General features: G+C 38.2%; 2 protein-coding genes and 1 long non-coding RNA gene across 5 annotated transcripts; 2 read left to right on the top strand and 1 right to left on the bottom strand.

Annotated features, from left to right (window-relative positions):
• Positions 1–457: 457 nt before the first annotated feature.
• On the top strand, positions 458–2,726 carry LOC103715124 (BURP domain-containing protein 12-like). The gene has a single exon (XM_008802655.3). It carries the CDS (start codon positions 541–543, stop codon positions 2,452–2,454), a length of 1,914 nt encoding a protein of 637 aa, XP_008800877.1. The 5' UTR covers positions 458–540; the 3' UTR covers positions 2,455–2,726.
• Positions 2,727–7,776: 5,050 nt separating this feature from the next.
• On the top strand, positions 7,777–11,138 carry LOC120112405. Of its 3 annotated transcripts, none has more exons than XR_005513999.1 (2): positions 7,777–8,174; positions 8,833–11,138. It is a non-coding gene; the product is annotated as an uncharacterized LOC120112405 (long non-coding RNA). The 3 variants fall into 3 exon arrangements; XR_005513998.1 differs by having other exon boundaries at positions 8,828–11,138; XR_005514000.1 differs by having other exon boundaries at positions 7,778–8,174; positions 8,848–11,138.
• LOC103715123 (T-complex protein 1 subunit gamma-like) lies at positions 10,994–22,400 on the bottom strand. The gene is made up of 14 exons (XM_008802654.4): positions 22,230–22,400; positions 21,193–21,254; positions 18,602–18,674; positions 18,221–18,288; positions 17,931–18,000; positions 17,508–17,576; positions 17,350–17,421; positions 17,123–17,196; positions 15,673–15,950; positions 13,925–14,309; positions 13,725–13,850; positions 13,495–13,599; positions 11,612–11,686; positions 10,994–11,534 (listed from the first exon to the last, which is right to left on the bottom strand). The coding sequence occupies exons 1-14, from the start codon at positions 22,252–22,254 to the stop codon at positions 11,343–11,345; spliced, it is 1,674 nt and encodes a 557-aa protein (XP_008800876.1). The 5' UTR covers positions 22,255–22,400; the 3' UTR covers positions 10,994–11,342.
• Positions 22,401–27,551: the final 5,151 nt, after the last annotated feature.

Here is a 27,551-nt window from a genome sequence, read left to right as displayed (position 1 = left end):
GCAAAACCATCATGACGTTGAAGGGGAACAAAAGTTTTTCATTTTCTAACAAAGTGAAAGGATGTTGGTAGGAGATTGCGGAAACAGCAATAGGAAGCAGAAGAGGAGGCCCAGCGATCAAAAGGTAATTTCATAATTCTAACGGTGTCCACGATCCATTATGCCCGGATGGTCATGCAAAAATATTTTCTTATAAGAATATGGCTATAAATATTAATTTTAGAAGAATATTCATGAACTTTGAACATTTAGAAAAATATCCGCACAAAAAACCAAAAAAAAAACATAGACTCACTAATACTATATTAACATAATCATATTCCAAACAAATTACTCCAAATCACAACCAAACATCATAATCATAACTGAAAAGTCTTAATAATATATTCAAACCGAGATTAAACGGACTAAAACGCACCAAAGCACAAGGATCGAAGAGGCCGCTCTATTCCGCGAATCTATTAATTCTCCCCGCCTCTACTCATTTCGCAACACACCACCAATAGCGCTCACCGAACGCATTCCATCCTTCACTCTCCAATGGCCACTCCTCCCCGCTTCCTCTTCCTCTTCCTCTTCCTCGTCCTCTTCCTCCTTACATTCTCCCTCGTGGCGAAGGCAGACAACTCCACGTCCGCCAAAACCGCCACCCCGAATCCGTTCACCGCCAAAGCCGCGCTCATCCGGTACTGGAACCGCAAAGTCCCCAACGGTCGCCCCCTCCCGGCCTTCCTCGTTTCCAAACTCTCCCCCCTCTCCGCCCTTGACACCGCCTCCTTCTCCTCCCTCGCCGCCTCCGGCGGCGGAGCCGCTCTCTCCCCCCGCCTCCCTGACCTCTGCGCCGCCGCCCGCCTCCTCTGCTCCCCCTCCCTCTCCTCGTCCAACGCTTCCCACCCCTCCGATTCCGCCTTCGCCGGTTACTCCAACTCCAACTTCTCCAACTACGGCGCCGACCGCGCCGGCGGCGCCGACTCCTTCAAGAACTATTCGGCCTCCGAGAACTCCCCCATCGACACCTTCCGCCGCTACAGCCGCGACTCCGTCGGCCACGACGACTCCTTCGCCCTCTACCAGCCCGACGGAAACATCGACACCGCGAATTTCACCAGCTACGCCACCGCCGCCACTGGTGGCGCAGGCGACTTCTCCTCCTACGCCCACGAAGGCAATGTCCCTGACTTAAAGTTCACCAACTACGAGGCCGACGCCAACGGCCGCGTCCAGAAGTTCTCTAGCTACTCCGACGACACGAACTCCGGCGGCCAGTCCTTCGCCGGCTACGGCAAGCACGGCAACGGCATCCCCCTCTCCTTCACCAGCTACGGCAGCAACTCCAATGTCATGAACTCCGATTTCAACAACTACGGCGAGGACGGCAATGGCGCCAACGATACCTTCACCAACTACGGCCAAAATGGCAACGTGCCGGAGAACAATTTCCGGTCGTACGGCGCCGCCGGCAACGCTGCATCGGAGAAATTCTCCAACTACCGCGACCAAGCCAATGTCGGCGACGACAGCTTCACCTCCTACGCCAAAGAGGACAACGCCGGCGCCGCCGATTTTAAGAACTACGGCAACTCCTTCAACCAAGGCACCGACTCCTTCAAAGGCTACGGCCAGGGGTCCATCAACTTCACGATCACGTTCGGATCCTACTACGGCGATAACACCACCTTCAAGGCCTACGCCAAGACCGGGATCATCGGCTTCAACGGCTACCGCAACTCCTCCACGTTCCCATCCTCCGCCGCAGCGGCGTTGAAGGCTCGGCGGAGGCCGACGAGCCGGTGGGTGGTGGAGCCGGGGAAGTTCTTCCGTGAAAGCGAACTCAAAAAGGGTACGGTGATGCCGATGCCGGACATCAGTGACAGGATGCCGGCGAGGTCGTTCCTCCCTCGGTCGATCGCCGGGCGAATCCCGTTCTCCGCCGCCGAGGTCCAACGGGTGTTCAATATGCCGGCGGACACGGCGCTGGGGAAGGCGGCGGCGGACACGGTGGCGGAGTGCGAGCGGCCGCCGAGCCGCGGCGAGACGAAGCGGTGCGCGACGTCGGCGGAGGACGTGATCGACTTCGCGGTGAGCGTTCTCGGGAACAACGTTGTGGTGCGGAGCACCGAGAACACCAATGGGTCCAAAGGAAGCATTCTCATAGGAGAGGTGAAGGGGGTGAACGGCGGCAGCGTTACCAAATCGGTGTCGTGCCACCAGAGCCTGTTCCCGTATCTAGTGTACTACTGCCACTCGGTGCCGAAGGTGAGGGTATACCAGGCGGAGATCCTGGCCGTCAAAACCAAGGAGAAGATCAATCACGGCGTTGCCATCTGTCACGTGGACACGTCTGATTGGAGTCCTGCACATGGGGCGTTTGTGGCACTGGGCCCCGGGCCAGGGAAGATAGAGGTGTGCCACTGGATCTTCCAGGGGGACATGACATGGACGGTCGCTGATTGATCCCACGCTGTCCGGGTGGGTCCCCGATTAGGTAGCGAAAGAGAATAAGGGGGACTTCGATTCTTTGGATGTTGAGTCGAGCGGAGTGAGTTGGAAATTGGGGCGCTGTTGGTTTTAAATGTAAATCCCGCCCAAAATAGTAGTTTCTTAGCCGTTGGTTATGAAAAGGTTTGTGACTTCTTATTCGTTATTATCCTTGACGTGCTCTAATACCGGACAGGAGTCTTGTAAGACCTTAATCTATTTATGATACAGTAATATTTCAACGCTTAGGTGAAGCATTAAACGACATTTAGTCACGTCTCACTAAACATGTGTCCCGGTCTTGAAGGCTGTGGTTTGTTTAGTGAGATCATATCTTTCGCATGTTGTGTCATACAAAGGTTGTCGGATTTATTACTTGCACGTATAATTAAGTTGAGGGCTTCGAGCTTGCATAATTTAGGGTGAAAGGGCAGGAGAGAAGTTTTTCTTTTGGTAAGAATTCAGAATTATTTTTATCAACGATCGTGACTTTTAATTGAGTTGGAAGGAGACAGGGGATGGGGATTGCCGGCGGTGGAGATCTCTCTGCACGCAGAATTGAATTGTAATATGAAGTACTTTCTTTTCTTTTCTCTCTCAATTGAAGAATTTTGGCCTAGTGTTTGGTCACACATTTGATTCCTAGTCAAAAATTTTACGTTGGAAATGCTATTATGACAACATGCAAATTCCAAGATCGCCATCATGCATGGCTCTCCACTCTTCTAACGAAACTTTCAGCTTATGGAATTAATGGCCCGTCATGCGAGGTTATGACTTTACGTCCTTTCATGGATCTGTCAACCTGTTTGAAGTCACTTTACCATTTTCTCGTGGATCTCTCACATTGTTCAGTGAGTAAATGTTGTTGTCCGCTGAGAGCTGGCTCAGTGGTTGGTAGAATGTCATTGTTCTGGGAAAGGATTTTAATTAAGGTGAAGGTGAGCCCATCCCAAAGATCATTATCTGAATCTAATGACAAAGTATGGGTCCATGATGATATGAGAGATGAGAAAACATCTTGAGGATGGGGACACGCCTTGTCCTCGAAACAGGGGGCTGGTGGTCCGTGGAGGAATAGTGTTAATTTAGCAGGGGTCTAAGTCTAGCAATTGAAACAACTAATCGTGCACCATTGCATGCGATTAGCTCCAAGCCATGCTCGGCCCAAATTAAACCAAGTTGGTACCTGATGCCAAGAACTTCGTTGGAATGGGTCTAGTGTAGTATTTCAAGCAAATAAGACCCACTTAGGGCTTAAATGCAACTTAAAAAGTGACCTGACCTGGTAGCCACCCCGACGGGCGAGTTTAGGGGTCAGTTGGGTGGATGAATTAGATATTGCTAGGAAAGCACCGCAATATTGAATGCAACTTTCAAAGAGAGGCCCACAAATGATGTTGCGAATAGTATCTGTAGGAAGGGAGACCTATAAACTCCTGGTTTGAAGGGCGAGCACTGAATTGGACAGTACAAAGGTGGATACGAAAAAGAAAATAGTTTGGTGGGCACCGAATTCATGACAGGCCTTTCAGACAGACCAGGTGCTCCCACCTTTTCAGGCAATCCAGGTGCATATAGCTGGCTCCCTCCTTCTCTGAATCTGAACACAGAGACTGGGGAGATCAAACTAACTCCTCATTCCAATATTTCATTCAAATCCGAGTCTATCGGAAAGAACTTACTTTGCATCTGTTTTTTTCACACACACACACACACGCAAAAATGGAAATGCAACCGAATGGCTCCCCTGGGATATGATCCCCGTCCATTCTAATGTAATGAAAGCCTCCACCATCGCTGCCGACCTCAAAGCAAAAGTAGTTTTGCCTCGTCATTGATGTTTTTTCAAAACATTCATGCATGGGAATAGCATGCATGTTCTTGATTGATTATAGGCTCTTTTGATGTATATAAACTCTTGCTGACAATATCACAGGCTTTGCTAGTCTAGTCTCATTCATCATATTTAAACCAGCTATCTTTAACTCAGCTTTAGCACTTTGTCTTTGAACTAAGCACTTTTTTCTCTGTTTCTTTTGCTTTCCATACCTTTCTTTTATGTCTTGGATTCCAGCAAGCGAATAAAATGTAGTCATGGATCTATACACTAGGCAAAAGTCATGACATACTAACCCTTTATCCCCATGCAAGAGCTTTATCCAAACATGCCCGATTGAAAGTTAAAGCATGTGGGATAATTCCTGCAGCGATGTGGGCAATCTTAAGATTCTCAAACTATCCTGACATTAACCAACCATGGGTAAGTTATGAGTATCTTGCATTCTTTTAGCAACTTATTTAGGAATTGGATTGCGAAACTTTACCCAGCTGCTACGTTCAGACAAGAATATTTACCTGCTTTGACGCAAAAAAGGCTGATATTCTACAATATTAAGTGTCATGCATTAAGAGAATAGGGCAGTAGGACCAATTCCACATGCTGCATGCGTTGTCTTGGAACAGTTGGTGAAACATCGAGTACTCCTCATGGCTCGGTGGACACACTGTGACAGCATGCGTACCGACCCACGCTAACAGGTGATCATTATGAACGTTAAAAAGGAAACAGTCTCTAATGCCCGAAAAGGTCATCGTCATCCTAATAATTTCATCGGAGAACATAGAGCGAGAAGCATGCAAAGGAAAAAAAAAAGGCCAGAGTGGAAGGCAGGATAAGTATGGAATGTACATGGGGTATCATCTCTCTCTCTCTCTCTCTCTAATTATTGGGAGAACATGTGCTAACTCGGACATTGAAAGATATACCCATAGGTAGCACGCAAGTTCATCACTCATTCAAGTATTTAACTGCACTGGTTGGTATTAGTTGAAGAGCATATTAGCTCCTTCCCTTTGGCTCATATAAAGCTGATCTTTGTGAGGAGTCAAGAGGGTAAAGAAAGAGATAAGGAAGTTCTTTCAAGATGCCATGCCTGATGGGAAAGAAAGACATTCCTTAGATGTCGAAACTTGCTTTCTTGAAGGGTATTTGAATGCAAGGTGGGTCATATACTAGGCTCACCACAAAGGACAAGAGTACAGAGGCTCCCCATGCTTTTTTCCGGACTTTAGTTGAAGACTGGAGTGGAGAGAAATCACTCTGGTGGTCATGATTGCTAAATTGTCGAATAATGAGTACACAAATGGATATTTGAAGTAATAGCAGATAATGGAGTACTTGATCGCAAGAAACCAGCATAACTATGGGTAAAGTAAGAACAGTTCGATAGAGATAATTATGGTCTGCTGCTGGAAGAAGCGTGGATGCAGCTTCTAGTTTTTATCCGTATCTTCGCAGAAGTTGAGGTGGCCAAGACTTGATCAAGTATTGATGTTGCATAGGAGAATGACAGCCCATGTTACCTCAAAGCAATTTGACATGACTATGACTTATCACCTCTACTCATAAAGTAATGGTACGTACCTTAAAATTCACGCTAACCAGCAAGCCTTGTCTCATATTATATAGAGTATGCTTCATGGATTCAAGCACCATACAAGAACATCCTCAGGTAGCCCGCGAGGGCCATATAAAACGATAAAGGGCATGTCAAAATTCGTGAGGAGGACGAAGGAAGGGGGTAGCAACAACTCAAACAGCGTAGCTCCATTAAGGAGTCCTAGTGAACTTATAAAGAGTTGACATACACAGAATAATGGTTCGCCTTGATGAATATATAAATGATATACAAAGAACAAACTTACAAGCTGCAGGGATGATAATATTAAATGACCAAGATGATCCAGGATATATTAATTTATGCTTCCGAGTCTAATGTTAAATAAGTGTGAGAGAGTGTCTTCTGGTAATAATAGCGTTTTGAGTTCTGTTTACTCAACTTATTAATATTTAGGTAATTTAGCTCTTTATGATTTGAAAAACAAGTTGCTAATTTTGATAGATGACCTTCAAGATGGATGGAAGGATTATAAGGAATTTTCCTGTGTCAATTGATTCATGAATTGTAGAATTTGGATTTGATTCGAAGTGTTGACTAATGTTTAAACCTAACACTTTTTAGGTTATTCAAGTTCAATTAAGGTTGGTCTTGGGTTTATTTACAATTTTACCCATTTAAACTAAAGAAACCCATGTTCACCATTAACTGATGGTCAATTGCGTTTGAGGTTCATAATGAGCCTTGATAGTTTATTGATTTCAGTCAATTTGGCTCAGCTAATACTTAATCGAATTAATCAGGCCATTTACGTATCAGTTTTACTTTTGTTATTTTTTGTCAACTTGTATTTGTTTGTAGTCTAATTCATTCATGTTAATCTCAGCTTAATTCATGAATGTTGGTAAGATATCCACCTATATTTCATTGTGTGCAATATGTTACACATACTGGAGCATGATAGGATTTCAATTCATTCATCTTACGTGCGACTATGAGTAGAAGTTACAAGAACAAAAACACATAAGCATGATCATATAGAGATAATGAAGATAAAGGCTTTCACAAGTTCAAAATTTACTGCAAGCAAATTAGAGATCTAGAAATGCCCCATGACAAAGTTAAAGAATGAAGACAATCAAAATTCAATAGATAGCATGTGTTTGAGATACAGTAATCATCTTCTAAACCGTTACAAGTATATGTTGAATATGTCAATTATGTTGAAAGTCCTACTCATGGCGGCATGGTCAATTTGGCAAAGCCTTGACTATTATTGTTGCGGGTCATTCAACTAGTGGATAACCAGGGACTCAACTAGCATTAAGAACTTTTGATACCAGTAGAGTATTTGCAGCTAGCTGGTATTGCCAAACCTGTACGCGCTGCCTCATGCATTGCTGACTTGATCACCTCCTGCCAGTAAATTTTCCTTGATCATACATACAATCTCGCCTTCCGTCCTAATCTAAAAGTTTGTCTAAGCATACCTAGTTATGGTTATGCAGATGCAAGTTCATGGGCAATAGAGATCCAAACACCACCATGATACAATCAAGAATACTCATGATTTGAAGGAACGAAGCAAACATGAAGCTGGCGGTTCTCCATGTGTTCTAGAAACTTAGCAAATTCATAAATCCAAGATTGCCATGTCATTTAGAACGTAGTTTAATTTATCCAATTTTGAAGTCAGCATGTATGGTTTATGGTTTAGCTAGCACAAAGGTTTCTCAGAACATGCATGAGAGAGAGAGAGAGAGAGAGATTTCTTGGGTATTGACATGGGCATTGGAATTAGAGGCTCCCTGGCCGGATCTCGTTCAAACCCGATTTTTTTTTTTTTTTAAAAAAAAAAAACGCTTGAACCGTTCAACCACACGGTTCGACCACGGTCCAACCGTCCAACCGGCCGAGTCGCTGCTTTTTTCAACCTCTGGTTTTCTGGACTGGTGAAAAGCGCTTATCCAGATGGCGGACGGTTCCTTTCTTGGTTCCATGTATAAACCCGCGCGGTCCCGAGCAAGAAAGAAAGCGAAGGAAAAACAGAAGGAAAAGCTAAGCAAAGCAAAGAAGCGCGCTTGCCACTAGAGTCCGTAGCAACGGAGTCCTCCCCTTCCTTCTCTCGGTCCTCTTCTTCTGCTTCTCCCATTATCAATCTCGACCAGCAACCGAGGCTCACCTTCACGCAGCCGGAGCAGCTCGAGGTGGAGGAGAAGGTAGCCGAGATCTACCGCGTTCTCAATGGCGTCTCCCCCCCACGCTCAATCGCTCATGCAAGTTCTCCTTATCATCGTAATAATCATAATTTTTGCTCCTTCTTAGCGCCTTCAAATCGTTTGTTGTTTTGCCAAGCTAAACAACACTGCCTCTGTGGTGGCCGATTACCATGGCCATCTCCTTCGGGAACCGGAATCATTTTTATGGTCTCTTTAACCAACCCTAAAGTCCATGAGAGTAGAAGACAATTTTTTTTTTGAAATTCTAAACAACCAAGAAAGTTGAGTTTTTTAGTATTTAAAAGCCCGGTTATGTTAGTAATCCTGCTCCTTATAGCAACAAAACAATCTTGTTGAACTCAAGGCAGTCGAATGTTATAGAGAGGTTCAGACTTTAACCCAAATGAGTAAAACGAGGACAACATATCCTCCATCTACTAGAAGATAGATTATGCTGGATTGCTGGTTGCATCGTTCTAGATGATAACATCCTAAATCAGAAGTAAACCCTATTTTTTTCTCTTTTTTTTTTGTATTGGTTTTTAATATTAGATGAAGATTGAAGGGTGAAATGGTGAATCCTTGACTTAAAAATGTTTGAGTACACATACTTCAAATTGGTTCTTTTATTTCTTTCATAATATTATTTCTTTTATCTCAATATGCTAAATTGTAAATCAAACTCTTAACAAGCCAAAATTTTGATCTTGGCATTTTAAAATAAATCAGATTAGGGGTTTGTTTTGAAGGTCAGAGCTATGACGTGATAAGCATGTTGAATTTCTCACAAGAGGACTCGAGCAACTTGGACCGAGCTTTCACGTGCTAGATGCTGAGTAAGATCGGATTTCATTGGTACTCTCTTTCCTAAACAAATCCTTTTTGATATCCATGTTCTCATTTAAATTCCATTTATAGCTGGAGTTTTTTTATTGTCCAATGTGGGTTGATTTCTTGAGTGCAGCCGACCTTGGCTATGCTACTGGATTCTTTTTCCTTTTTTTTGCTGAAGTGCTACTGGATTCTTCACTCATTTGTTTTGTTAGGAGAACCACTCGACCCTGAACTGGAGAACAATGTGGTCGATTTTTTATCCCATTGTGAGGTCTATAGTTTTACTCAAAACTTTCCTTATTGGTACATATAATTGGATTAGGTTGATATTTATTTTCTTGACTAATTTATATGTTATGTTGGCTTTGATCATAATGTTCTCGAAAATGTTATTAGCAAAATGGATACTTTGATTCCTTTAGTTAAATTTAGGATAAAGTATAAGTTTATCGCTATTCTATATAGAGATTACAAGAAAATCTTTTAAAAAAATCATGTTTTTAAAGGAGGAAAGGCCAATTTTATGCTAATTATTTGTGATAAGTGATGACAACATATACTTTTCAAATTGCTCCCTGTTGGGAAGATTACATTTTTCACCTCAAGCATTGGTGATATATTCTTTTGAGATAATTTATATAAATCATTTCTATACAAGATGTAGAATAAGTGGATTTTGATTTGATTATTAGGACCAAGGTGCTAGCAAGAGTTTATTAACTTTAGTAAAAGATTTTGTTTTATCTTCATAATATTGTTATTGGAAAAGGACAGGATTCATTGAAGATTCTCTTCATCCACTGAAAATAATTTTATGGAGAATAAAAATGTTTTAATGCACATTACTATCTTTAATGAGCGAAGTAATCCTTGACTCGAGTATTTCTTCTTGAATGGTCTAGAAGAAGGATTAGAGATTCATGAAGCTGATGGATGCGAGACTTTGAAAAGAACAAAATCTTAAAGCAAGCTCTGTTCTCTGTTCTCTGGAACACTGGCTTGCTTATTCATATGCAGAATTGCACCCTTTTTTTTTCCATTTGTTTTTCCTATGTTTCCTGCACCTGCTTGATTTAAGGAAAGTTTTTTTTTTTTTTTTTGTCTTTGTTCTCCTACTCCATGTCATCTAATTCTTGCTACCATGCTGATAAGAGGATGCCAATTTTATTATTTAATATCTATTGGATGTGGATTGATGATAATGAATTTTATGTAGGAGCTGAGTCAATTTATATTGGCTATTGATATAATGTATAATGCTTCCAGTTTAAAAATCATATTTGCAAATAGCTAAAGTCATCTTTCAGATGATTTCTTTCTATTTTTTCTTATGACTCTTTTTTCATGCTTTTCTTATGTATGATTTACTGGTATTAATGAACAGAAATTGCTGCATTTGAAATCTTACAGGACAAAGATGGTGGATATGGTGGTGGCAGATATGTAATCACTATTAAGTCAACCACAAAGGCTTCCTGATACTTTCACCGCCCCATCCTTCCCAACTCTCAATTCAATCTAGCTGCTGGAAATGCATAAAACTGAGCCCAGACACGTGAATCATTGTTTACTGCCGCATACGATCTCAGTGAGATTTTATAGTTAATTTTCATCCTTTCCAACCATAACTTAATTTTTACGTAGAGCTTCCCAGGATGGTACCGAAACCTTTTACCTATCAATCTTAGATGGTACCACCTCTTTTGAGCTTCGCATCCTTACCATCAATTTTGCCCGTATCATCCATGAGCTTTCTGGCGAACCTCTCTAATGTTCTCTGGATGGAGCACAACACTATTTACTGGATTAATAGCAAGCCCTAAATGCAGTCCGAACACAATTCAGGGTGCGTAGACCAGAACACAATCATGCTATATACTAAGGCTTCCATAAACCATATGATTTCAACTTGATTGCTGGCTGATACATACCTGCCAGAAACCACAATGTTTCATCCGGTCAGAAGAGCACTGCTAAAACCAAGACGCTTGATCAATTAAAACTCAATCGATGGCAGTCCTTAAATCATTTTTTATTTTTCATTCTGCGCAAGGTCAGGTCAAAACTTAAAACGAGGAACACCATGTTGATATGCTACCCATTAACATCTTAACATATTCCTTCTGGGTCTACAATATATGAGGTGGTAAACCATCTGCGGTGAACAAACCATACATGAACCGTCATCGGTTCTCAGATTACAAAACGTGCACCAAGGACAGAATAAAACTAGTCCTGGTAGTCTTCAAGGAGTGAAAAATGACCTAAGAAAACAAAATTTGTCAACAAAATGGCACCTGACCTAATAGTCCGTCCATTCCCTGATAAAACTTGCTGACAAGAGAACGAGCATGCACACCCAGGTATTCAAACACTCCAGCAAGCAAATAAACAAACACCTTTCAAAATTCTAATCTGGAAGCATCTGCTCATTGTCCGCATCTCCTTCTTCCTCCACCTTTGGTCTCGATGGGGTTGGGCCAGCTCCAGGAGCCTGCTTTTTCTTTATCCCACTCACAATATCATCAATCCTCAGAAGCATGCAAGCAGCCTCAATAGCTGTCTTAAATGTTTGTGCCTTAACATTGTAAGAGTCCCATATCTGAAAAAGAAAAAATAGGTTTGAGAGGGAGGTGAAAAGCTGGGGAAGAGTCGGAGGGGAAGTTTTGAAGCCCGTACCTTTCTCTCTCTCATATCAACAATGGCACCTGTGTTTCCATCAATGCCAACCCATGCATTTTCCTCGTTAGCATGCTGCAGCATAGAAACATAAAAGTAGTAATTAGGAGCACCACCTATCAAAAACTAGCATAATCATCCCATAGTAGCATCTCTCCTTGCAGGAGAGTGGGTGATGCATTCAAGTAACAGCAGTCTGCTGAGGTTTTGTGATATAGAACCACCTACAACTATGCCTGCCCGCTTACCTGCAGGCCTCACATACTTCTGTACACTGAGTGAGCATCGCACGATGGAGTCACAATGCATCCAATCTTAAATAGGATTTTTGCTTGTAGTAGTGTCTTGCTCGATGAAAAAAAAAATCAGGAAGTGTGGTGTGCCGCACATGGGATAGAATCAGACGGATAGACTAGTGATTAGATTGGAAAGCTGATCCTATTGGCACAGCTTAGTGCAGTTCCTGCACATTATGGTGTGGTTCAGACATCTTGTGTGTGGCACTGTTTGAGCGTGGTCTTTTACAGTTTGACTAATTATGTCCAATCTACAACTCGTAACTACTTTTACTAAGGGCCTATTTGGTTGGGGGTAATCCAGCATGAAAAAATAAATACCATGTTGGATTACCATGTATGGTACGAAAAGTGGACGAGAGAGAGTAAAATAAACGACGAGCCGCATATCTATTTTCTTAAGAGAGAAGGTAAAACAAATACCACCAAAAGGGTTGTATTTGTTTTTTCATGTTGGATTACCAAGTAGAAATAATCTAAAAATATCATTTTTTAACAAAAATGCCCTCACTTATATTATATTAATATTGTAATAATTATATTATATAATTATTATTAATTATATTAATATATTATAAATATATTCATAATAAATATTAATTATTAATAAATAATTAATAAATATTTATTAATTATCAATAAATCTAATATAGGATTTATTGATAATTAATATATTTATTTATATATCAAAACATACTAATATAATAAGAAATATATTTTTTAATATATGTATAATTAATTTAATATTTATTAACTCATGTAAATATATTTCAATATTCGAAATAGTTAATATTGACAACGTTTATGTAAGTAGGCCATAAATGGCTAACAAATGGACTGAGAAAAAAAATTGTTATTACTTAAATTGTTTATTCAATGGTATTATTGGAAATTTGGCAATATTCCCATGTAACATTACCTTTAACCAAACATATATAATTATTATTAATTATATTAATATATTATAAATATATTCATATATTGATTAATAATATTTAGAAATAATAATATATTTAGTATATTGATATATTTATTAATAAATATTAATTATTAATAAATAATTAATAAATATTTATTAATTATCAATAAATCTAATATAGGATTTATTGATAATTAATATATTTATTTATATATCAAAACATACTAATATAATAAGAAATATATTTTTTAATATATGTATAATTAATTTAAAAATATTTATTAACTCATGTAAATATATTTCAATATTCGAAATAGTTAATATTGACAACGTTTATGTAAGTAGGCCATAAATGGACTGAGAAAAAAAATGTTATTACTTGAATTGTTTATTCAATGGTATTATTGGAAATTTGGCAATATTCCCATGTAACATTACCTTTAACCAAACATATATAATTATTATTAATTATATTAATATATTGATAATCTTTCTTCGATACTATTTTTAATAGTAATTTTTCTACCGACCAAATATAGTAAAATTTATTTTCCCTCGCGATCATTTTTCTAGATAAATGATTCCCAGGGTAATCTAACATATCCCAATCAAACGAACCCTAAGCAAATGCAATATAAAATAAAAAAACGATTAGGTTTCGCCTTTACCTTTCCATGGAGAGCAGTCATTGTCCGAATAACGTTCACCCCACAATTTTGAGCCAAGGTTCGTGGGATAGCCTCAAAAGCTACAGCAGCAGCTTCATAGGGCCACTGTTACACAATTAGACAAATGTGAAGCACATTGTTGCACTAAGGACCACAAGTACATACACATAACCACACTCATTGAAGCTCAACCTAGGATAATGTATCAACTAATAAGCAAGAAAGCTTACCTTTTCAATACCTTCAACCGATGAACTCTTCTGTTTCAATGCTGCAGATACCGTTAACTCTGTGGCACCACCTCCAGGAAGAAGCTTGGGGTTTTTCAATATGTTCCGTGCTACTGACATGGCATCCTATAAGAGAAAAGTCAGCCATAGGCACATCAAGTCCATAGTTTAGATGAACATGTGCTAGCACAAAATCATACCTGCAAGTTTCTTTCGACCTCATTTAAAAGATCCTTACTCGCACCTCTTAAAAGAACAGTACATGCTTTTGGATCTCTGCAGTCCACAATAAATGCAAAAAACTCATCGCCAAATTTCTTGACCTCAAATAGCCCAGCTCCCGTTCCAACATCAGATTCTTGAAGTTCCTCTGGCCTATTTACAATTACTGCTCCACAAGCCTTAGCAATCCTATTGCTGTCTGTCTTTCTCAATCTCCGGATAGCACTGACTCCAGCCTTGCTTAAATAATGGCATGCGAGATCGCTAAGCCCTTTTTCCGTTATAACCAAGTCAGGTTTGAACTTCAGTATCTGCATACAGAGATTCTCTATATATTCCTCCTCCATCTTCAGCAAAACTTCCCTGACAAAAAGACACTTGTTAGTACCAAATATTAAGCAGAGAACTACAGATTAGTTCTGGAAACCAATTTCTTATAAGATGCTCAGATATCAATAAAGGATGTTTTTGATAATATGACAGCTTATTCAATGTCTTTGGCTTCATAAGAAATGTTAAACTATTAGTGGACAAGACTCAAATGCGTACTGATTAAGAACCTTTTACATAGATTACCTACAAAATATAAAAAAGTGAACCCATCAAGGTGGCAAGTAGAAAGTCCAGATTCTTTTTAAAAAAGATACTGATAAATTATTGAATAATTTACACCAAGTTATCTTTACAATTTATTCAAACATTTTGCGAACAACTCGGACATTAAAGTATCAGCTGATTTAGCCTTTAATTATCTCAAAGAGAGCAAAAATTATAGTTCTAGCAAAAGGTTTAGCTGATCATGACTGAACAAATACATTTGACACTTCTATAGATATAGTTTTAGTTGAACAGTTTCAATCAAATCCAACTACACCTACTCAAGTCTACGTGAGTCCCTAAGTGAACCTACAGATTAGTGTTACTAGAATGGACTTGACTACTTTGATTGAGTTAATAACTTGAAAGCAAAATTGTTTAGATACATCTCCAGAAAGCTTAAATGCACTTTATTCCAAATAATATTGGGTAAGTTAGTTAAAATTATGAAGCTATCAGTTGATGTTAACACATCACTGTAACAGCAATTACATGTTAATATAACATAATTTTTTATCCATACATAATTTTTTATCCAGATCTAGAAAAAGTTCAACTGGAACTTCTTATGCTACTTATTGTGTTCCAGAAAGGAGTGTTGTCTTGAAATTCCTTCATCTTCCAGACACTTCCTTGAGTTTGTGCCAAGCATATTGCCGCAGAAATGTCTATTATTGCTCCAATTAATTAATTATCTATGCCTTTTGAGTTCAAGAAACTACATTTCTGCTGTTTGAAAAGATTGAAGCTCACCAAAGAGCTTCTTAGACCTTCAGAACCCATTCAAGCAACTTATTGGAGCATTTTTATTCACCAAATAGTGTCAGTGACAACATTACTATTGGTTCTTCCAATATTTATAACATTTCCCTTCCAAAATAAATAGTGTAATGATAAACTTGTCTTCATAATTAGAGTTTGTGACAGCTGGATTCCCAAGATAAATCATTTGTAGACTCAGTTTATTTCCCAATTAAGTAAATAAGTAGCAAAAAGGAAAAAAATATTTGTACCAAAGACAGTCAAAAAATGCTCCTTGCCGTTTGCAACTTCTACAAAAGTATGCATATGGATGCACTAGCTTGTTTGTTATAAATAGATAACAGAAAAAAAACATAAAAGTTCGTACCAATCTTCTTCTTTTACCAACTCAGCATTAGTTTGATTTTCTCCTTTCTTATACTCAAGGGGGCAGTCAAGGAGAATGATACGCGGGTTCAATATCTTTCTTCTCATTTTTCCAGGGGCAACAACATCTTTGTTAATCATAACTCCTTTAAGAACCTTAGAGTCCTCCAACTGGCCGCCAGGAACCTTCTCAACTTTTATATACTTCTTGATGTCCACCTCACGCAAACCTTGGCCAAGGTCCACACCAACTGTTGTGGTAGCATCAATGGCAAGATCCTAGATATGAAAAGATGCAAGACTATTACACATCAATCTCAAAAGGGTTTAAAAAAATCATATATCACTCAGGGAAAATAATAATGGAGAAATCAAAGAGAAAGCAATAAGAATCACATTCAACAGTTTTTCAGAAACTCAAATCATCCAGTTGTTAATGCAATATAGCCAACATCAAATTTTATAAAGTACAATTTGTGCACTTATAAAAATATGAAAAATTCTGCATTATCTTTGCTACCTATAAACACCAGTTGGTGTCCCTGGATGGATAAATACCTGTAGAAAGAGACCAGCTCTTCATACAAAGTCCTTTATGCCACACAATGCAAATAGAGAAGCAAGCAGATATATATATCCTATATACGCACTGTTATCATAGAAACTTTCTTTTGACTGATACTAGTGCAAGGACCAACAACAAATTGTTTTGAGATTAAAACTTATAAGTAGGGTAATAGCTATGAATCAAAGAAGACCATTATCCATCTTCAGTGTGAAAACATACAGGTATCGATTGTTTACAGGCTTAAGAAACAGCTGGGTGAAAAGAAGACAAAATTTGTGGTCCATGGGAGCAATTTTTTCTGGAACTTAGTGCCTTTTACATGTTACAGAAGGGTTTTTTGAATCCACTAAGGACTGTAAACAAACAAGTCAGCTTGAATATGACTCATGAATTATCTTAAAGAGTCCTTATAATTGGAGTATGTTTGTAAATACTTTTATGTATGTGCATCCATATGTTATTCAAAAATGCGAAATAATCTGAACAAAAAACTAACACAACTGAAACCTTCACCAAAGAAAGAAAGAAAGAGAAGAGGTAATGGGCAATATAGAGGTCCAAAGTTAGGGTGTGAAACAGATGACAAAGACAACAAAAGCATTAAATATTTTTTGAGAACTGCAGCATTTAGTATTTTGTATTGCAAGTTTAAATCATTAGGTCTAATGAAGATATAACATACTCAAATTACAGAAATTACTAGAAACTTATTAGTAAGATAGAAAATGAATGCTTCCCCACAAAGCCTACACAGATGCATCATGAAACAGCAAAGAAGATGGATTAGAAGTGTTGATTGCCCATGCTTGTTGTCCATATAAAGCATGTGAAGACATCTTTAGAAGGAAAAGTGAAAACTTGTACTTATGAAGAAAATACTTACAGCAATTAGGTCCCCAAATTGTCCTGTAAATTTTGTACCTATACAACTTTTGACCAGACCCAGCATCGTGGCACCTACCATTGGAAATGAAATGGACAGAAGATAAAGAAACAAAGTTAGAAGAAGAAGAAGAAGAAGCTCGCATAGGTCATCATATTGTCATGAGCTCCAAGGTATCAAAACACCAACTGCACACTACTGAGATATAATACTTGTGTAGAACTTACGGTCATTCACGTCAATAGGCATCGCAATTTTGTCCAGAACAGCAATTGCATCCTCTAGAGCTTTATTATATGCTGTGAGGGGATATTAAACAGTGTTACAAGCAAGAATTTGAAGGTACAGATTATGAAAAAGGTCCGATCGGATGTACAGAAATTACCTCGACAGATAACTGTGGGATGATACTTTTTTTCAATGAAAGCTTCCGCAACATGAAGCATCTCACCAGCTTCAAAAAATTCACTCTCAAACAATCAGTAACATATTTTCTCTAGATTTAAAAAATGCATTCTTATCATCACAGATCAAAAAATAAGAGATAAATTTACACACACAAAAAAAAGAAGATATATATGTAAATGCCAAGCATATACTTCCTATCCAATCCTGTAAAGCAGAAAGCATCAGATAATCCAGATAGCAATTTTTCCTATATTGACTAAAAAATCTATGAAACATTGACTATAATAGTTCTCCACTAAATCCAAATAATCTAGTAATTAAGCTAGTGCACTGCTAGTGCAAGGTAAATGTCATCTCAGCACTTCACTGAGGAGATATAAACGATATGCACGGAACATACCAAGAACAATGACAGATGTTGTGCCATCTCCCACTTCTTCATCTTGCGTGCGGCTTAGTTCGATCATTGACTGTCAACTTGCAAAGAACACAGTAAGAACAACTGGGTATTCTTTAAGTAAAACAAAAGAACCTAGAGTAAAAGATCTTGCACAGATAAAAAAGCATGAGTTGTGAGAAGCAATGTATGACAGTAGACCCATGGCACACTAGCTATCAACGGAAGGCCAATAAGCATATGCAAATGACAAACTAGAATGGTAACGGACAAGGATAAGAGGCATAAGTTACCTTAGCAGCTGGATGGGCAAGATCCAACTCGCGTAGGATAGCATTTCCATCATTAGTAACAACAATTCCTGGTACCAACCAAAACAAGTTGAAGAAAAAAGAGAGTGAGGTTAGAAATGTAAAGAACATCAAAAGAAAGAATAAAAAAATTCTAAAGCATGAAAAAGTGTGACAACTCTTGGAATGTTGATCTGACCTAGTGCATAACCCATGCTAGTCAAGGTATCTTAGTGCACCAAAGAATGACATTTGCAAGAAAAGAAACAAAAAACCAACAAGATCTTCGAATACACAAGTACATTCATCATAGATACTTTCACTTGAAAGACAATTCTATATCACAAATATACAAAATCAAAATGTCAAGCATCCGTAATGCACCTCCTCCAGCATCAAGCAGCATCTTCAACATTGATCGAGGACCCAACGTAGTACGGATTATGTCAGCAACAGCCTGTGTAGTAAAATGCACCAAGTTAATCGAACGATACATCTTGAGAAAGAGATCACAAGAAAGACAATTCAAATTTAAATTTAGAAAAATAGTTCTCCAATCAAATATCATAAAACGATTACAAGCAAAAGACAAATTGTTACAAGTTTGATGCACCAAATTCCAAAAACAGTAACATTAAAAAGGTGATGATGATGTCTTCAAATAGTGAAATATCATTTTAATTGCTTATTAGCCAACTAATATAGGTTCACACATAAACTATATAGCACCCACTGTATAATTATACACCACTTCCATTACCAAAAGATCTTATCCAAACGCCAGCTTTGTCTAATTACCAATCTCTTAAAAAAACCATAATATCTGGATAGCAAGCAGTCCAAATCATGCTCATCGACTTTATTAAAATATTCATGTATTTCTTTCAACCTAGCTGACTTCTCACAAAGTTACACTGGGCCTTACTAAATGAACTCTACTCATATGCTTTGCTCAGTTCACATTTCAAATTAGTGTTGGAACCACGTGTCTGGTTGTGAAGCCTCTGACCAGCCATATCATATGATCCCTCCTTGCATGCATCAATTTAAATTTCTAAAGGTATTGTGTTCACTTTAGAATTATGTCCATACATATGAACATACATTCACGCATACATACATATATAAGTAGGATTTTTTCATCGTTCTACCCATTTGTATAGTAATAAAGCTAATGTACCGAGAATAGCTGAATCAAAATGCTTCAGGGGATAAAGAGGCTACAGGAAAGAAAGAATGATGAGACCCTTCTTGGTATTTTATGCTTCTAATTAGGCATTTCTATTTATTGCTTTCATTTTATTAGTGGTGCTAGTTAGCTTTCTTGAAGGTTTTTTTGACAAATCCCTACTAGAGAATGTGGCTGAACCTAACAAAGGATCAAAAGAGAAACAGAAACACAAAGGATTAATGAGTGAGAGTAAACGAAAGGAGAAAATGAAGAGAAAAGAAGGGGAAGAAAAAGAAAAAAACAAGAGTGGCATTATCTTTCAAAAAATTGGATATAGGGTCATATCCATATTATATTAGATATTTCTATGTGCAGGTGTGTATACATAATGAATAATTTATTGGACCAATTTCCTTGCTATTTGTTGAGTTCATAAAACATTTTCTTCATATTATGTCAGGCCTGAAAATATAAGTGTCAACAGTTAATAATTGTAATGATATCACGATTTGCTGATCTGAAGTGTCTGGGTAATGTTGGAGAAGAGGAAAAACTAGAGAAAAAAAAGGGAACAATAAACAAAGAAGAGGCAGAAAACAAGAGCAATAGAAAGAGGATACTTTTCAAAATCCCAAGAACACTTTCATCATAAAATTTATAAGGAACACAAATTTAATTCATGTACCTGTTTCTAAGACAACCCAAAAGCCTCAGAGATTGTTGTTGTAACACCCTTAAGAAGTGATATTTTAGAAATACCTACATATGATATTATTAAGCAAAAATGACCCCAAGAAACCTAATTCTATATAACTCATGAAATCACCAACATAGTTGTCATGGCAGCCAGGCAGTTCTCGAGCAGTAGGGACACCCCAATGCATAGTGTTTCCTAGATGACTGGCCAAACCACCTAAAAGCCTAGGTGATAGGTTTTTGAAAATGGAGAAAGAAGATCAGAAAATGGAAGAAAGGGTAGAACTTAAAGAAAGCACGCACAGTACTGATGGGTGGTTATGACAATGGAAAGATGATAATAGGTCTTATAAATGGAGCAAAAGGATGGTTAGTTGTGTGCATACAGAAGTCTCCTTCACCTCCATATATACACCCTTGTTCAGGGAAAGAAAGATGGCATATAGGTTTAACTATGATAAGAAACTGAAATCTTCTTTTCACAAATGCTACAATAAGACAGAAATAAGAGAGCAGTGCTATAATAAGAGAGAGGTGAATAATAACAAATTTTACTTGGTCATTAGTTAGTAGACAACCCAAGATGACATTATATTTATATGTAAAATTTAAATAAGTACATTAACTTAATTTATAGATGTCTTAAATTAAAACCCAGCTGCTTATGTTTGTCCCGGTCTATATTTTGCTTTAGAAAAATTTAAAAAAAAAATCAACTAAAGAGTAGAAAAAAACGATATCATCATATGAAAAGCATTTATAGAAACATCATAATGAAAACAAAATGATTTATTGTTTCTGAAAGTTAAAAATAAAAGTCATACAACATTGTAGAGAAGGCATGAAGCACATATTAGTCAATGGAATAAAGGCCAACTTTGTTCACCATCTATGGAAAGGAAAAATGTAACAAGTAATCAGAAAAACCAATCGATCTTGGACTGCAAACTAAAAAATCAACATTGGAATACACAAATCATTAATTGCACACTTCTCCATGCCCAGATGCAATGCCAAAGTCAAGCATCTAAGCATCCTACAATAAGGTAATGAAAAATATTGACCTCTCCCCTGACAACAAAAAACAGAAGGAGCAAAACATGCTCACCTTAGAAGCTTGGATGTTGGCATGGTGCACCTTACTTCCAGATTCCCGTTTTAAAGAATCTTCTGCTCAACAGAGTTAGCAGTAATTATCAGAGACACAATACAATAAAGGAAACTAGAGGCTTTCAAACAACTTGACAAGAACAGCACCCAACAATTTTAGAAACAAAAAGAATGGGTTAAAACCGTAACTTGGTGGCAGCTTAAGCTAACACTAAGACATTTACAAAATAGACACCCATTAAGTAGCAACAGAACATTACACCCAATATGACAACACAGATGTCATGCATGGCTAGCAAAGAAATCCAAGTTCAGTATTTTTCATATTATTTCTTTGTGCAACTTATTCAAGTAATAAGATTTATTTGCAATTAGAAAGGGAAAGAAACCAAACATAAGCATACTACATGGAAATTTCGTTGGATTGCTCTATCATCGCTAAGCCATGTGAGATGATTCTCTCATTTCTACCCTGCAAACCTTGCAGGCTTAGCTTTTTGTTTAGATTTTATGGTTGTTGAATACAATTGGTGATTAATTCTTCCTGGTAATTAGAATTCATGAGGGTTGTTAGTCAGCATCTATCATCAACCACTTACACAAATCTTTCAGAAAAATATGACCATAAAATATAACAAAAAAATCTTGTTTTTCTCATTTCCAACGAAGAGAAGAAATTTTTTGCGTGGCCAATCAGAGTTTTGCACGCGCAAACTCCTATCATCATCGGTGCATCCAAATCTTTCCCAGGAAATCAAGACAAAGAATATAGAATCAAGTTCAAAAACCTTATTATACTCATTCTAAACCCAAAGAAGAAAGTCATTTTTATGCAGCAGATCGGAGAGGTTCGAACACCCTGGTGCACGAAAACCTAGACACCAGTCTTCCTGATCATCCAAACCTAAACACCACTACTCGATCTCTCAAGAAGCATAATATCAAAAACCCTAGCTTTAGCAGGCCAAACTCGAAGCAGATAAGCGAGAAAGGATCCATCGAGAGAGAGAGGTTTGAGGATTGAGAGAGGCTTACTGAGAACGAGGACCGGGGCGTGCATGGCTGGAGAAAAAGAGAGAGATTCCGAGAATGGCGTTCGTTCTTCGAGCGGAGATGCCCAAAATTGTCCTTTTGTTCTCGGGTCGGCGAAGCCCGCGTGGTCTCGACGGTTCTTGGCGTTTCTCTGAGCAAAAACCCTTGCTCCCAACACTTCTCGGTTCTCCGCTTTGGAAAAACTAACGCGCCGGGCCAAACATCACGCACGAAGCGCGTGAGAAGATGGACCGCTTCTGGTTGTTTCGGGAAATTGGACGAATTGGACCGGAGACGGATGGATGGGCCGTTCTTGCGACGGATCAATTTCCGTTCATTTTAACCCAGCCAAGTCTCAGCCCTTGATATTTGTACCAGCAACAATCTAGTGCAATATATGTCGACGGATGATCCATGGAAGCCGAATCCAGAATTAAAATAAACAAATCGAAAATAAAACTAGAAAAAATATATTGAAAATTTTCATTTGGCATCACTTTTTATTTTCATATTAATAAAAATATAATTTTGAATATTTTATTTTTATTTCTAAAAAATTAAAAATATTTATACATCAGGTATAATAAATTATTTTTAAAATATAAATATAATGATAATAGTCGAGCCAGTAGTGATGGTGGCGAAAATAAAGAAGACGGAGATGGTAGTGGTGGCATTTGTAGTAAAGCAAGAAGTATTAGTAATATAGTGGCTGCATAAGAGTAATGACAACTACAATAACTATAGTGGAACTACCAACAACATAATAGTAGCGATAATAATGATGATGATGTTGTCGCAGAGGCTATAGTAGAGACGGCAATGTGGTAGATATAGTGATGATGGAGATGATGGTGTTGATATTGCTGTGTATAGTGGTGGTAGAAATGATGGTGACAGCAGCAGTAGTAGTATAGAAGTGGTGTTGATGATAGTTGTAGTGGTACAAAAATGAGTTTCTTATTTAAAAAAAATAGTGAAAGCAAGAATTTTTTATTTTAATTTTTTTTAAACACAATGAAAATAACTTAAAAAAAAAAAACAATAGCATCAAATGTAATTCTATTTTTAAAAAATAAAAATAAAAAAGTGGTGCCAAACAGGCTCTGCATAAAATATATTACAAAATAAAACGCACACTGATACTCATTTTTTAGAGAGAAGAGATACGACTGCAGGACTCATAAAGGCGAATTGATTTAATTTTGGTCTTCCCCGGCAAAACATCTAAAATGCCCGCCCTTTATATAAAGAATTCTTAATACCTTTGGTATTGAATCGATAAATAACTTTCATATTTTCACTAATAATTAATTCATTATAAAAACTTTGGATAGCTTTATAATCCTAGAAATGTATTTCCTGGCTCGATCCCTCTGCCTTTGAGATGCCTTTCCGGGCTGCTATTACAATCTATTGGGCCTTAGCCTCTTCCATTGTTTGCTTTATTATGATTCATGGGTTGGGCAGCATAAGGGTTAAAGAAGTGCAAAGGATTCTTATGGTGATGGAAACAAAGGCTGATGTCTAGCCAAATGTTGTCTTATAGCACCTTTATTGATGGCTGGTGCTGTGCTAGGGAGTCTCAAAAGGCAATGAAGATGTCTGAGAAATGGATATGAAGGGTTTAAGCCAAATTCTTTTAATTCCTTGTAACAGTATAACTATTCTTTTGTTCAAGGATGGAAAGGTCATGGAGGTAGAGAGTAGTGATGAAAATGGTGCACGCTTCTTCTTTTTGTCTTTTAGTAATGCATATACTTGTTTGATTTAATGGCTTTTACCAACTTGGTAATTTGTATGCAATGTGTCGGTTGGTTGGCGAAATGAAATCATGGCCAGGTGGGCAGCTCAAAGGCTTACGCATGATATGCTTCCTAATTACAAGGTATACTAAGGCAGTCAAAGGCAAGGAGGTGTTGGGTTGCAGAAAGTTCTTAGTGTCAATAACCCAGTTTATATTATTATTAAAGAGGATAAGTTTTTGTTATTAATCAGTAAGCTTATGTTTGGGACCAGTGCTTATATATATATATATATATATATATATATATATATATATATATATATATATATATATATATATATTAATGGCAGTCATACTTTATCTGTTATATTATCAAATATTTTGAGATTATCATGAGCTCATAAACCTATGATGGAAATTAAAATTTATTTTTATTTTTGCCCTTTAGGCTGTAACAATTGCATGGCCCCAGGGGCCGAGGATTCAAAGTTGGAACTGGAGGCGGACTGCCCCAGAATTCTTCAAAACTAAACTCTCCACGGAAAACAGGGTCTTCGATAGTGAGTTTGACCTTGTATCCTCCTTGTAGCTGGGTTCTCGTACCTCTTCTCCATCCCACATCTATAAAGTTGGTGTGTCCCTTCATAAATAGTTTTGTTCTCGGATGTGGTGGTTGTGAGAGGAGTGGCGAAGATGGCTGGGGAAGTACTGTCTGGGTTCCAGCTTCCCTTTCAATCGATGAAATCACTAACCATCTGGTTCTACTCAAGAAGCTCACTAACCAAGAGCGTTGTTAGAGCTCATTGAAGGATGTGCAGCCCAAGGAATGTGCTCGTGAAAGGAGGCGGCAATCTTGGCCAAAAAGGAGGCATGGGACTGTCTAGCTTCCATGAATGCTGCCTCGTTCCACCTCTCTCTGCAATGCCCAAGTTTGCATTCGCAGCATACAATATAAAAAGATAACGAGAGAAGAGACAACCTTGCTTCAAGCTAACAGTGCAGCCGATTGAATGGTCTCGTATGTTGCAAATCATATGCAGGTGCAATAATTTGAGAGTTCGTTGTATGTTCTCCCATGCTGATGTACTATTCAGGCAGCTCAGTAAAATTTATTAACTGTTTGTCTTAGCTAGTGGTATTTATGCAACATTCCGCATCACCAAATTCCATGTTATATACTGCTATTGCCAGATAAACAACCAGCTTGAAACTCTTTCATGGTTTCAGTTCCATAAAGACAAGCAGAAGTTCAAAATTTTTGCAATTTTTTTTTTTTTTTGTGCCAATGACTGATATCAAAACTATAATGAGGACGCACACATTGAAGAGATTGATGTTCTATAGTTAGGAAACAATAATATGTAGATATTACAATGTTTAATTAAAAAATCATATTACAAAGTTGAGGAATTATTGAATACATCAAAATAATTACTTAAAAGAAAGCTCATATCTGGGAACTGAAACAACTATTATGATAGCCTTATTAACGAAACGAATAGATTTCCTGATAACGGTCCTAAATTTTGAGTCCCTTTGCCTATGATGGTAATGCACAGCAATGTTAAACCTTTACAACACATATAAAAGCAGCACCTTTTCGATTTTCCTTTAAGTTGTGATATATACACAACATTGCAAAGATATTGTAAACTTTCACAAAAGTTTCTGAATCCAGAAAGATTTTCCCTTCACTGACAAGCTGATAGTTATGATGATCATAATGTTTACAGGGAACATTTTTTTGGAACATTTATTCTGGACAAGACACTGGAAGGGATTCAAGTTGGACTTGGTTTTATGAGTGCCCATCTGAGGATGATAGTGTTATTTTGATGATTAACAAGCAATAATCAAGAGTATGTTACAAGTTAATTCGATACTTCATTTATAAGTCTGTTACTCTCATTATATTCGTATAATAAGATAAAGATGCATTTCATTGTTTATATGGATGAATCTAACCTTGAGTTGCAGCAAAGTGTGGATTGAGTCGACCCCAAGGTTGATTGGGTCGACCCCGGCACATAAAGAAAGCATCTGGCACACTTCTGCAGAAATGGCACGGATGAACAATAGTTGGGTCGACCCAAGGAAAGCATGAGTCGACCCAAACCTCAAGCCTCTCAAGCCTCAAGAAACAGTTCTCTGGAAACACTGAGAGGGTCGACCCAAGAGGAAGTTGAGTCGACCCAAGCTTGAGTCGACCCAAACACTGAGAGGGTCGACCCAAAGGCAGTGACAGAATACATTGACAGAATAGGTTCTCTGGAAACCCTGAGAGGGTCGACCCAAGTGAAAGTTGAGTCGACCCAACTGAACCTTGAGTCGACCCAAAGAAATGTTGAGTCGACCCAAGTGAAGGAAGGCTGAATTACAAGTTTCTGTGGTTCTGAGAGGGTCGACCCAAGGAAAGGTTGAGTCGACCCAAGTGAAAGTTGGGTCGACCCAAGGAAAAGTTGAGTCGACCCAAGCACGGGCAGATGCATAACGGCTAGTTCTGCAGAAGTACTTTTTGTCCTTCCAACAGTGAGTAACGGCTAGTTTTTGAATTCTAACCATTGGGGCTTGTCCAATGGATGAAGGAAACTATTTAAAGTGGCACTATTCATCAGAGAGAACATCCTTTTGCAAAATATCAAAGAGTACACAAGAAAGACAAAGTGCCCTAATCTTCTTCATCCAAGTGCTTCATTCAAGAGTCAAAAGAAAGTGGTTGAGCAGATTTCAAGAGTCATTAAGAGCTCCATCCACCCTTGAAGAGTGAAGCATCCTTGACAAAGAAGAGAGAAGTCACATCAAGCGATAACTATTCTCTAAACTCTTTTTTGTAGATTATATTGTTATATTTGCTCATCTAGGAGCTTAATCTTCTTACTTTGTTTATTAAACTCATTGTAAAGGTTAGTTGGTAAGCCCGCAAAACCAACGGTATAGGTTGATTGGTGAACCCGTAAAACCAATTGTAAAGGTTCGTTGGTGAGCCCGGAAAACCAACATAGGTTCGTTGGTGAGCCCGTAAAACCAACATAGGTTTTTGGTGAACCCGGAAAACCAAAGTGTAAAGGTTTTTGGATTGTGAGCTCGGAAAACAATCCAACTGTAATCCGCGAGATTATAGTGAATTCCCAAGGGGTCGCTTGGGAAGTGGACGTAGGTGCTTAGGAGAGCATCGAACCTCTATACTTCTTGTTGTTTGTATTGTGATTTGTTTTAATTCCACTAACTCATCAATTAACATAAGTAAGATAGTTAAAATTAAGAGAAACCAATTCACCCCCCCCCCCCCCCCTCTTGGCTTGTCACCTTGGGCAACACCATCCGTGCTTTGAAGTGTTGGCCGAGGATGGTTTGATTTGAGAAAAATGAATGGGAGGTATTGGGTGAGCCCATGAAGTAAGGTATTAAAATTCTGCCTGAGCTTAATTTGATTTAACCAACTGAAGCAGCATGCAAGTTTCAGTCTTTGAGATCTAAAATTGCAGCAGCATTGCAATTAAATTCCCTCTTTTTTAACATCATGTCAGCTACATTTTGTAACTAATATATGAAACACGGAAGTGCAGGGAAGTTCAGAA

The sequence above is a fragment of the Phoenix dactylifera genome, chromosome 11, assembly GCF_009389715.1.
Source record: "Phoenix dactylifera cultivar Barhee BC4 chromosome 11, palm_55x_up_171113_PBpolish2nd_filt_p, whole genome shotgun sequence".
Classification (NCBI taxonomy): domain Eukaryota; kingdom Viridiplantae; phylum Streptophyta; class Magnoliopsida; order Arecales; family Arecaceae; genus Phoenix; species Phoenix dactylifera.
This window is presented reverse-complemented; position numbering and strand designations above follow the sequence as displayed.

Bases quoted from the DNA above. Each gene is read 5' to 3' on its own strand.
- LOC103715124 (XM_008802655.3), top strand. From the start codon at position 541: ATGGCCACTCCTCCCCGCTTCCTCTTCCTCTTCCTCTTCCTCGTCCTC.
- LOC103715123 (XM_008802654.4), bottom strand. From the start codon at position 22,254: ATGCACGCCCCGGTCCTCGTTCTCA. The intron at 11,687-13,494 runs GTAAAGGCGAAA...TCTATGCTGCAG, and splicing joins TGACTGCTCTCCATGGAAAG to CATGCTAACGAGGAAAATGC. The intron at 11,535-11,611 runs GTACGGGCTTCA...TTTCTTTTTCAG, and splicing joins TTGATATGAGAGAGAGAAAG to ATATGGGACTCTTACAATGT.